This window comes from Temnothorax americanus, unplaced genomic scaffold, assembly GCF_048541705.1.
Source record: "Temnothorax americanus isolate GAGA-0224 unplaced genomic scaffold, ASM4854170v1 Scaffold11, whole genome shotgun sequence".
NCBI classification, from domain to species: Eukaryota; Metazoa; Arthropoda; class Insecta; order Hymenoptera; family Formicidae; genus Temnothorax; species Temnothorax americanus.
The window spans coordinates 584,044-595,928 of NW_027509242.1; the positions used below are offsets into that span (position 1 = coordinate 584,044).

At 39.2% G+C, this 11,885-nt stretch overlaps 2 protein-coding genes across 4 annotated transcripts; both read right to left on the minus strand.

Annotated features, from left to right (window-relative positions):
- Positions 1 to 1,177: 1,177 nt before the first annotated feature.
- Positions 1,178 to 5,512, minus strand: Fer1 (48 related 1). 3 transcript variants are annotated; one of them, XM_077425289.1, is made up of 4 exons: positions 5,331 to 5,508; positions 3,701 to 5,255; positions 3,019 to 3,341; positions 1,178 to 2,012 (listed from the first exon to the last, which is right to left on the minus strand). In XM_077425289.1, the coding sequence occupies exons 2-4, from the start codon at positions 3,979 to 3,981 to the stop codon at positions 1,873 to 1,875; spliced, it is 744 nt and encodes a 247-aa protein (XP_077281415.1). In that variant the 5' UTR covers positions 3,982 to 5,255; positions 5,331 to 5,508; the 3' UTR covers positions 1,178 to 1,872. The 3 variants fall into 3 exon arrangements, with proteins under 3 accessions (XP_077281415.1, XP_077281405.1, XP_077281425.1); XM_077425279.1 differs by having other exon boundaries at positions 3,701 to 4,778; positions 4,975 to 5,508; XM_077425299.1 differs by having other exon boundaries at positions 3,022 to 3,341; positions 3,701 to 5,512.
- On the minus strand, positions 4,918 to 11,774 carry LOC143908076 (uncharacterized). The gene is made up of 6 exons (XM_077425368.1): positions 11,693 to 11,774; positions 10,476 to 10,632; positions 9,955 to 10,323; positions 8,147 to 8,302; positions 7,086 to 7,379; positions 4,918 to 6,655 (listed from the first exon to the last, which is right to left on the minus strand). Exons 2-5 carry the CDS (start codon positions 10,484 to 10,486, stop codon positions 7,250 to 7,252), a joined length of 666 nt encoding a protein of 221 aa, XP_077281494.1. The 5' UTR covers positions 10,487 to 10,632; positions 11,693 to 11,774; the 3' UTR covers positions 4,918 to 6,655; positions 7,086 to 7,249.
- Between the last annotated feature and the right edge of the window lie 111 nt (positions 11,775 to 11,885).

Consider the following 11,885-nt stretch of genomic DNA (forward strand, 5'->3'; position numbering starts at 1 on the left):
AAAAATTATACAAGAGATAAAGAAGATGATATGTACGTAATTTGTTAAAAGATATTTATGCAGCAGACATTTAAATGCATACGAGATGATTCATTTTTTAATTAATTACAGTATGATGCATTAAAGAATCAAGCGGCACGCGAAGCTTTGAGAGAGGTGTCAGAACAACGCGTAAAATAGACTCGTTAGACGGAGGTGTCTAAGAGTTCTCAAGGTCACCGTTATTTTTCCAGAATGCAATCACGCATAATGAAACTCATGTTAATAAAAAAGACCATCGCGATTGTAATAGACTGGACAATGTTTCACCCTATATGAACGCGTAATAACGCAACGCAGGATTGAAGTTCCTTATTATTTTCCGCGTTGCTCGCGGCCTCGCGGAGTTGCTAATGACGATAATGATGTGCGATAATAGATCCCCGCAACGGCAACTGGAAATATAGAGAGAAAGAGGGAGAGGAAGAGGTAGAGCGCGGGAAACGGGAACTGGCCACGGCGTCGCGAACGACGAGGAGGAAGAAGCGAAGGATCGTGAGAAGACTCGCAGCCGTCGACGCCATTATCCCCGCTGAGTCGCAGGGCGCCGCGACGCCGCAATATCGACGTACCGCCCACCGCGTCTCCCCGCGTTTCCTGCTCTCTTTCTCTCCTTGCCATCTCTTTCTCTCTATCTCTCTCTCTCTCTCCTGAATCCACCCCTGCTAAAACACAAGGAGCACCTTTTAGAGCGCTATCAACCCTTCGGCGCTTTCGGCCATCTTGCCGCTGCGCTATTTCGGCACAATGCTGCTTAAAACATCTTCGAAATCACGAAACTACAGAAACGCGGACGAGATTCGATGACTTAAAAGCTCCACGGTGATAACTTTATCAAATAACGGCATGGCATCGATAAGTTTCTTAATATTGCAAAGACATATAAAACTTTCATCTTTTGTCTCAGTTTAACGGAGCCTTTTTTAAATAATTATAGTTATCTTGACTTCGACGCGACTCAATTATGTTATTTAACTGATGAAAGCGTTTATAGACGAAGTGAAATTTAGTTTGTGGGGTTTACCATCAGGAATTTTACTTATCTGCATGCTTCGATTTCCTTTCGAAGAAAGGGACGTGAGTTTTGTCTGTCCATACCTTTGAAAGACCTGCGAGGTGAATAATAAACGCAATGAGGTTCTCGGAACTACATTTATTTGGCTTTGTTATTCACAGTAGCAGTAATGATGCTCGCTATGCATCATCTCTCTTACGTCGCGCTAATTATGTATAAACGGTGCTTATCTCATTGTAATTCGCCTATTTCGATAATTCCTATTTACAAAGCACGTTCCACGGAACGTTTGTAAAAACATCTCGTAGATACAAACGCATAGATCTGCGTAACGCAGACCGGCAAGAATTAAACTGAATCGACCATCGCAAAATAAACGCGAACAATCGCTCCAGAAATAAATCAAGAAAACATTATTCTCTTTCAAAAACATGTTTCGTAGTATCTCAAAATTCTGTCGAAGACACTCAGACTGCATTTGTAATACTATTTAAAAAAAAGTAATAAACAAGAATCATGTTTCCACTTTTAAATAAAAAAACTCCCGTAACTCAAATTTTTACGCGCGTATATCTTACAATGGCTAATTCAATTCAAGCTGTAACGCCTTCCCGACGAAGTCGCAAGAGATGTATAAATATCGGTGACCATCCCCGTCGCCCGAAAAATCGGAGACACTTCGACGATCGTAAGGTACAAATCGAGGACCGGTGTGACTAGACACGCTTTCCCTTAAACACTAAATAACACCCTGATGCGTGGAGAAACATCCTCGCGGACCTTGCGACGCGTCCGATCCTTCCCTTCAAATTCGCCGTCTACTCGAACGTCGTCCCGTTTTTCGATGTTCGCGGATCTTCCGGCGTCCAGACCTTCGCATACATCGTGCCGTTCGGCGAGATATCCGATTTTCTCGACCACGAGAGCGAGTGTGAGATGAACGGATTCCCACCGCTGCCTGAAAGTCGCAATTCGATGAAGATTAGCTATAAGCTTGGTGACCGTGAGGTCGCGGAAAATGGATTTTAATCGGCACAGGAACTTTTACCTTAATCCATGAAAAAAGTGTGAAATTAACGATTGAAATTGCCAAAATATCAATGCCTCCGCATAGATAAACACCTCGACTAATTTTCGCGATAAATCGCAATTAAAAAAATCGAAAGTTAATAAAACTCGCGCGAGAGCGAAGCGTGTACGTAACGGGCCAGTTACGCGCGATTCCCGAAACTTTTTTGATAATCTCTCAATTATCCCTGGACAGGCGAATTCACCTCGAAGCACCCCATATCTAACGGGGACACCTGTCCTGGAATAAAGGGTAGATGGGTAATTATGATAAATCGACCTATGATTCCGCGTAGGGCGGAAGCAGCTCGCGCCCGCGCCGCGCTGGCCCGACGCTAATACGTTGTGCACATAATATCGAAATAGTGTGAAGTGCGGCAATACCGTTCTGCATTATCGGACCAAATCTCGCGGCCAGCGCAGTGAAAATCGAATCACGGACGAAATTTCAACGAGTTTCCAATTTTGTATACACGTGTCGTACGTCACGTTACAAAATTTAACCCACGCGCGTAGAATACGCGACTACATCGTACAAAATATTGGCAGCTCTCGACGTTAACACGTTTCGATTAGTTGCGACTCGATTTTCCTTTCGTCAACTCGTCAAAAATATCATAATTCGGAAAAGCTATATAGCAAACATAAAATTCCATTTTATAATTTCAAGTAGACTTTAATTTAGAGCAATTTTAATTCTGGTTTAACGACGTCGGTTTAATGCTGTAAGTCTAAAGAGATGAACCAATCAAATTTTTCGCGTTATAAAAGGCTTAATGTCAACCTTATGAAAGACTTAATAAATAATATCTTTCGACATAAGTAGAAATTAAATTGACTGTCGCGACGCATTAATCGAGAACTGCCCTTAGAGATGTAATTAAAATTGGCCTCACCACGGACTATGATCTTCTTGGATTCGTCCCGGCTGGAGCACCTCGAGAGACCGCTATTGCCCGTCAAAGAGTCGTTACCCTTGTCCGCCCTGACGAGCTCGTTGAGGAAGTTTATGTAACCGATCGCCAGCTTTAGCGTGTCGACTTTCGACAGTCTCTTCTCGTACGGCAAGGTCGGTATGTGGGCCCTCAAGCCCTCGAAAGCGTCGTTTATATTCTGCATACGTCTTCGCTCTCTCATGTTCGCCGCCTGCCGTTGCTGTACCTGCACTTGTCTCGGACATTTTCCCGGTGCCCCGCCGCGCCGGTTACTCCGACTTCGTCTACGCGCAAAAGTAGCGAACGTTACTTACACGAATTTATAAAGCGCAATCAAAGAAATTCGATTTTATTCATAGTTTAATATTAAAATATATGCTCTAGTATCACCCAGCACCCAAGAAGTGTCATTTTAAAGATTGCGTGACATGACCTGAAATATCGTTACTTCAGAAAATTAATATTTCAAAGTAAATTTTGTCGAATTAATTTTAAGCCGAATTTAAAGAATCAGCAATTTTTCGAGGAGAAAGATCATCTCTGGGTTCTCCAGGCTGAGAGAAAAGAAAGGAAAGAGCAAACAAAGAGGTCCGAGAGTACAAAGTGGCGGAAGCACTTCCGCGGACACGCGAAGCGCACTCACTCTCTCGCGTGATTCTCCTGATCGCTGCTGTAGACGCTCTCATTGTCACTGCTGTTTTCGTCGTAGAGATAATGCTCGCTGCCGCTGGTGCTACCGGTGCTACCGGACGGGTGATGGGACGACGGGATCTGCGACGGGATCACCGCCGGAAGCGTCGCCGTGGTCGGTACCCCGCAGTGCGGCGGCAAAGCCGGAATCACCGGGTTGCCGAGGAAGCTGTGCGCCTCGTATATGTAATGCCGATTCATCATATCCCGCTCGAGATTGTCCATCGAATACATGATGGCGGTGTCCGGTATCCAGTTCGCGCAATAATCACCCAGATTTGATGATTAGGGGTCTCCCGGCTGTTAATTACAATCTATTTCCCTTAATGTCGCTTGTTATAATAGATCTGAAGATCGATCACTAATTAACGAAAAATATGACTAGATTATGTGACTAGAAGTAGAACGACGAGACTGTCCTGTATCTCACGCCATTTAATTCTTCGTTTTAAACGCCTTGAGCGATAATCATTTAATTATCGGACGATGCGTCGAACGATCGCATCGTTTGCCGGAATTTTCGATCGCGCTTACGGCGTCCTCGAGCACGTCTCGAGGATCGGGAGAGATACGATCGACACGTGCCACCTAGGCGCGTGCAGGATAATATTTCTAAACAGCGACACGTGTCTTGGCGAACCACTCCGGGCACGTGTCGAGATTTGTCCAAACACTTGTTAACACTTGGCGCTTACGCCTCGAGATGCTTCGATTCGTGTCCAACGATGCTACTTATGACATCTTCTTATTATGCGTCCTCATATTTTTATCCTTTCTTGATTATAAAATCTTTCTACATTTAACAAATCTTTAATTCACTTTCTTGTATAATTGCGGAAGAACAGTGGTAGAAATTGCAACGCATTAGTTATACTGGGCATCAATTAGTTACATTGACTTGAAATCTTCTCCGTCATTATTCCATTGCTGATTTTACATTGCTGTTTGTTTCACGCGTCATTAGGTTTAACGCGTAACTCCGTTTACTTTTTCATTGCAAGAAATGTTTGCATAAGATTTTTCAGGAACTTCTATTGGGAAATATTGTAATTACGTGTGCGAACGCTTCTGTTATAATTATATATACTTTTTCGTTTATTAGATAAAAATGATGGCACTCTAAATTATATTCTATTTTCGCGAACATAAACGGTTTTTTCAACGAAGACATCTGATTTTAAATATTACGATTGCATTTGGCCATTCTTTCCATTATAAAGAATTTACTTATTTCTGAAACATTTTGAGGATGCCATCTTTCAGTTGCCAGATTGCATTTTGCAACTGACACTTTAATCGTCCTCCCTCAGATTTGTTCATCACACCGATTGTCCAGGTTACCACGATTATCGTCTGCAATTCTTATAGCAATCACTATAAGAAAATTCACGTGTCTTAAATATATCCTAGAAAAAGTTCCCTAATTGCACTTTGCGATTACATTAACATCTGAAATATTCACGATTTTTACGATTGTCCAGGCTGTCACGACTATAGTCTCTGAGTGTCTGTAAAAAAACAGCGCTAATTTAAGGTTCTTCTTAAGTCGTTCTTCAAGTTTCCTTATTATTCTTCTCACGCACTCGCGTTGACAATTTAGACAGTCCCCGCAGATCTGCTCGTCACAAGAAACGTCACCAAATTGTCGCACGAATGTTCTTCCAAGGGTTTGCCGATTTCGCGCCCGAAAGTCGTGAGCTTCCGCAGCTTCCTGCCGACCTGCGGACCACCTACCGTGCTACGATCGTTCAGGTGGTCTCTCGCTGGACTAAAATCGAAAAGCGGCGAACAGCAAGGCGGAAGCCATGCCGGGGTTGAAAGCCCAGCTACGACCCCATTCGTCGAGCGCGCGACCAGCAGAGCCTGCCTACCCCTTGGTTGCTGGGGTAGCGGTGCCGCCTCTTCATCGATCTGATAAGGAACCGTCGTCGTTCCCGTTCCTAGGAACGACGTCCCGGAACGCCGTCGGGAGAACCGCGGCTTATCGGAACGTATACTTTCTCAAAAATGACAAGCTGACTCTTACATAAAGAAAATCCGCGCAATCACGTCTAAAAAATATAGAAAAACGAATTGAAGAAACGGGTTTAAACTTCGCCATCGGATACAATCAAGCAGAAAAATTAGTGAGAGTTTATTTAGCGAGCAAATGCTTGAAAATCTAAAATTGTGCGAAATTAATTATTTGATTATGCTGCTAAAATATTAATAAATCATGCTTATATCAAAGTAATTCAAGCTGGAATAGGCATGTAACAAAAAAAATGAAATCTAAATTAATTGAAGGATCTTTGAAAACATGGCAACTATTATTTCTCTCTGCATGAGATATATTAATAGCTATTTATTTTGACAGTAAAATCAGATATGAATAGCATAGAAAAAGACTTTCTTTCGATTTTTCTCAGACAGCGACAATTGTAACTATATAAAATATGTAAGATACGAACTATTGGAATATAAATGTAAATAATTTATAGGTAAATTTTATAATCTTGTCAAATACTTGAATATTCTTTTAAATATTCTACTCAAGCTCATTAAAAACGCTAATCATTAAAACGATAATGTTTCATTCCATAGCCGTCAACTGTCTGTCGCCAACTACTGAATAAAGCGTTGCCCCTTACGCTTGGCATTTTCGCGAAAAGTTTTCATCGTTGTTGAATGTAATTCGTTATTTGCGAACTTGCCTAACTATAGGTTTTCTCCATATCGAACTTACAGAATTTTCAAGTGCAGCCTATGGCGGCTTCATGAATTCGTAATTGTCCGACGGACACGAACGAAAGTCCATCGCAGTGAAGAAAGCCGGTTATAAACCGTCGAGCGAGAGAAAACTTGCGACGCCAAGTAATAAAGTGAAGCACATTAATGGTTTTTTTCACACTTGTACGCAGCCCTTTACCTAAACATACATCAATTTTGATGGGCTGTATTATATATATATATATATATATATATATATATATATATAAGACATAAAACATATTATATATATTTTATAAAGATATGTGCATAGAAGAAACATGTCAAAATAAATAATATATAGAAATATATACAACAATATATAAAACTTTAGACAATCTATAATTTCGCGTCATTATTTAAGATAAAATTTTATTTATAGCCTTATGTGTGAACCGCGTAATATGCATTACAAGAATTAGAATACCACACAAGCATACGTAAAATATTAAGGTACACATGGCACGCAAAATATAAATAGAATTTTGTCTTGATATCTGACACAAATTATAAATAGTCTAAAGCGATGGGATTTGCAGTCAAACTATAATATTTATAATATATAATATAATTATACGGTATAATTATACATATAAGGCAACTGCGATACATGCAAAATATTTTCTTGCTATTTCACGCAATTCTTGACGATCTTCCCCTCCTTATCTCTCATCAATTGCTAATTCGCTTTTGCGCTCGAGTTGTTATATCTCTCTCGAGAATCTGTTACAACGGCGAAGAGCACATCGTCGAATCACGGATAAGCTTGTCGCAATAGAAAAGAAATTGGTCGCACGTGCGAGTCACGTGCAGCCGCAACGTCGTTGCAAAGGGTTGCGTCCCGGGTTAACCACTTCGGCGACATTTGGCCCTGTCGAGCGAACCTGTAATTATGCGTACCGTAACAGGTAGGATCTGATTTCACCAACACGTTATTAAGCGCTAGATAATAACGTTTAATAATGCGCTACTGCTACGCCGGCAATATGTTTGCCAGATGCACGCATCATTCTCTAACCAGACAATATTTACTACAATTTTGTGTAAAAGGTATCACGTGTCGGGAATAAAAAGAGAATGTCACCTGTTTTGAGTCGAATGCATTCTTGTCGCGACATAAAAATTATCTCGATGGTCGTTAGCAGAAAATCTACCCCCCGAAGAGGAAAAATATTTCACAAATAAAATAAAGCTCCACCAATTATTTTTTACGAGATTTTGCACTTGGCAAAAATTATTATAAGTGAAATATGTTATTTTCATTTTACTGTGCAATAAGATTTCTTAGAATTAATATAATATTTTAAAGAAAATGTTTAATTCTTTTGTCACGACAAAAATATCGATTTGTATTATTTTCTGCAGTAATTGTAATTTAATTTGAAAACTATTTTCTTAGCCTGCAATAATAATTACTTATCTATATTATATTTATAGTTATTATTAGAATTATTTATTATAATATTTATTGTATTTATATAACAATCACTTTTTATATTGTAATGAGAGAATAATTGTATTAAAACTGTTTTATCTTATGTATTTAGTATTTACAATAGTATTTTTAGCAATAGATAAATTCAGAGGAGATATTCTCTTTTTGATAATGCCGCTCAGCTAATAAACTAAGGCCTGTTACAAATATCCTTACATTTCCGGATGATTTGGGGCCTCATCTATTACACATCGATAATTAGCAGCTCCGAAATTATGAGGTGAGGGTACGTCGAACCTGGGTGAGTTATAAGTTCCATCTGTGACGCTTCTCCGGAAAGAATCGGGAAAATGGCGTTTCCAGTTCCCACGGCTGTAATTAATATCCCCATTCATTAATAATTGCATCTTGCACACTGACACTTTTCGCGTGTAGTATCACACGTGTTAAAGTAATTAAAATATTTAATCGGTGTTTTATAATTATATTCGTAATGTATATGTAATAAGCAACTTTTTCAAAGAAAGATTTAATCCAAATATTATCTAACAAGGAGAACTTGGGAGCTGCGAAATTCGGTTTTACGACAATGATATACATATGCACGGTACATAAAATTATATGAAATATACAATTCTGAATTCTGATGCGAATTACAGATTCCCCAAAGTGGCTTTTAGAAAAACCAAGAATCGCTTCTCTCTTTTTGTTTTGCTAATCGCGTATACTTCAATCGAATGTAGCGGCCGCAGCTTGTTTCGGTATAATCCGAAATGAAAATACCGCGTCGGGACGGGTCCATTGTCCGGCAGAATTTTTGATCCTCGAGATCGAGAGATAACTAAAGGGGATCGGATTTAAATGGCAAAGCCCGCGTGGCCACGTGTACGCGCTTAAATGCGATTCCGGCGATGACGAGACGATCCGTGCAATCTCACTTCGCATCGGCAATCGAATAAATATTATCCCTACGCGCGCCGCCGAAAAGATTTGCCGTCGATATTTGCAAAATAAAAAGGGTACAACGCGATAAAATGCGCTAAAATTTAAAGCATCCCCTTCATATTTCGAATATACAGACCAAATTATAAATCAAAATTAATAGTGTGCTTCTGCTTTAGATTTTTCTCAAAATTACTTAAAATCCATATCAGACAAACTTATGAGAGGAAAATAAAACATATACTTTCTAAGTAAATATACATTTCAAAGCCTTTTACGTGATTTAAATTGTATTATAGTGGCGCCTTGAACCAAGAATTTTGTGAAAATTAATGCAAGCGAGATAAAAGGCGAAATTACCGAAAAAATGAAAAAATTTTTACATCTGACTTGTGATGACATTTTCAATTGCTCTCCGAGTTACATTTAAAACACAGATTTTCAGAGCAATCATAAGGGGCTCTGGATTAACCGCTCCATGGATAAAGCGATTTTTCACGGTGCATCCTAGCAGGAGGAGGCCACGGCTAACACCTGGTACACGGAACGCACAACCCATCGAAACGCACCCGTAAGTGTCTATTAATTTATACTCAGCGGGAGTGTGAAATCGATTTGTGTTCACGAATTGCGTCGGGATCCACAGCGCGATGTGCATTCTAAATGATGATTTTCCGTCCAATCATTAATCATACCGACCAAAAGAATTATATCTCATACGCGTATATTTAATTTCCCAAATAAACGATTAAAATATGTTATATACAAATTTTGTAGGTAATAATACAAATTCTAATTTGAGACGATAGAAAAGAATATTGTATTCTTGTTTCGAGCCGCATTTATTTAGGGATAATTTTAAAATTCGCAATTTTGAAATTCGTGAGTGAAAGTAATGAAACTTTCTCTGGGTTGGGTTCCCCAAATCTCACAATAGATGAGAGGGAGCAGTATTACACACAGTAGTTGTAAATAGTTAAATAAATAAATGAAAGTGGATTATTTTCACCCAGTGTCTCATCATTGACGCTACGTTTTCAGCATTATCGTATCCTGAGAGCATACGTCTCTAGAACGATTACCTAGAATGCGGTTCGTGGAAAATAGCGACGATCACGAGTGCTGGAGTTGTCACTGTTCCCTCACACTGACACAATGACGAGCCGTAATAACAAATCGATCGTCCGGATGCCGAAGACACGCACCCGCCGCGGGAGGGTCCGTTCCCCATCAGGAAAACTGGGGAAGGCGGTGCATTGGAGCGTGGAGGGTTTTTGGGGTCTCGTGCCCCCTTTTGCGCGGGGGTCGCGTGTGAGGACGCCGCAGGGGGTAACATCCAGCCCCGGAAACGGTTAGGCGGTACCGGATACGGAGGCGCATTATTAGACAGGTGGCTGGGACTCTGCGGAATGACGACTAGGACAAGTTCGGCCTTGTCAATGAATGAAGAACTAAAACAGAGAATGTAGGAAATATATGTAAGAAATAATTAAGATATATTTATCTATTACTTTAGAAATAAAATATTTGTAATATTTTATTATTATATGTAATATTACAATTTTATATACGTTCGTATTTTATACATTTTACATGCGTGTACCTTGGATTCATCAAATGATTTTCCCTCGACGTATCGAATTATAAATAGAATCCTAAATTCTGACGCGAATGATATTCGCGTAGATATTATTCATGATATCTATCGAGATCATAGCCGAGATATCATCCTTATCGCTGCGTTCGTCAATGAGAAGTACCTATCCCGGAGACCCATTATTAAACGCTATTCATTAAACGCTATTCAAAGCTGAAAGCTCACATGCGTATACGAAATGCAATATGCGCTCGCATAAACGCCAATGATTTTCTCGACAGTATTTTATGCTTAGCTGCCAAATAAATTTAGCGTTTTCATTCGCTTTCCCGAGATATTATATAATTCACAAATTACAATACTGCTGATTGTGTGATAGATCTAAAGTTCGTCGTATAGGATCTTCAGAAGTAATTGAAGAATATTGCCGATTACTATTAAAAATAGACAGTCTAATAAAAGTTCGCGTATTATTAGTTTTACGGTGTAACATTAATTTATTTAATATATAAAATATGATGATATTAATTTTAAGATCTATTATTATCCTGTAATGTTTTACATTCGATAGAATTATATGATACGTCTTAATAAAATTAATTAATTAGACATACATATACATATATCATATAATTTTTCGGTTTAATTAAAATTTGATTTTTATTCAACAATACATCAGGTTTATAATCTTACTTTTGAGTCTGATGTTATAGACTCGATTGTGGATAAAAACTATTAGTTGAATACTTGAATCTTATTTGTCGGGGTGCAAAAGAGTAACAATCGCTTATTCACAATAGTATATGATATATTTATAGAAAAAAAAAGTTCTTCCGCGGCGATATAAGTTGCTTTCCATTTACATCCAAACTCATTCGATCAGTTGAATGCACGTTCTTTTTGGATGCCGGCAAGGGAGATTTAACCAAGTTTTTACCCACAATATCGAGACCGTGTGCTTTAATGAGTTTAATAAGACTCACGTATCAAAAGTAAGATTATGAACCTGCAATGTATCGTTAATTGTTAGGCGATAGCTTTGTCATCAAAATAAGCAAGTAAATACAAAAGACATATATCCTACCCGATGAGCATAAATTACATAACTGGAGTGACACTTCCAGAGATCACTTGAAAGTGTGAGTGTGAATGGAAAGCAACTTATTGGATCGTTTTCGAACATTCGCGCACATTTTCTAATTAGCAGCCATACGTGCGTATACTTTTCATTTAGCGACTCAAGTTTGCTCAAGTTGACGCAAGAGCATCATTCTGTCCTCTTCTCAACACTGGTGCTAGTGAGCAACAAAAACAAAGATAAAACGACGCTTGTGTCAGGAAAGCACCTTTTCCGCATCTGACAAGAGTTTCGATTGGTGGCTTCTGTTTCGTGAAAATGCAACCGCGTCCTTTTCC

Bases quoted from the DNA above. Each gene is read 5' to 3' on its own strand.
- Fer1 (XM_077425289.1), bottom strand. From the start codon at position 3,981: ATGTATTCGATGGACAATCTCGAGCGGGATATGATGAATCGGCATTAC. The intron at 3,342-3,700 runs GTGAGTGCGCTT...TTTTGCGCGTAG, and splicing joins CAGGAGAATCACGCGAGAGA to ACGAAGTCGGAGTAACCGGC. The intron at 2,013-3,018 runs GTGAGGCCAATT...TGCGACTTTCAG, and splicing joins CAAGAAGATCATAGTCCGTG to GCAGCGGTGGGAATCCGTTC.
- LOC143908076 (XM_077425368.1), bottom strand. The intron at 8,303-9,954 runs GTAATCGTTCTA...TATTAATTACAG, and splicing joins TTCCACGAACCGCATTCTAG to CCGTGGGAACTGGAAACGCC. The intron at 7,380-8,146 runs GTAAGGATATTT...GCATAATTACAG, and splicing joins GCCCCAAATCATCCGGAAAT to GTTCGCTCGACAGGGCCAAA.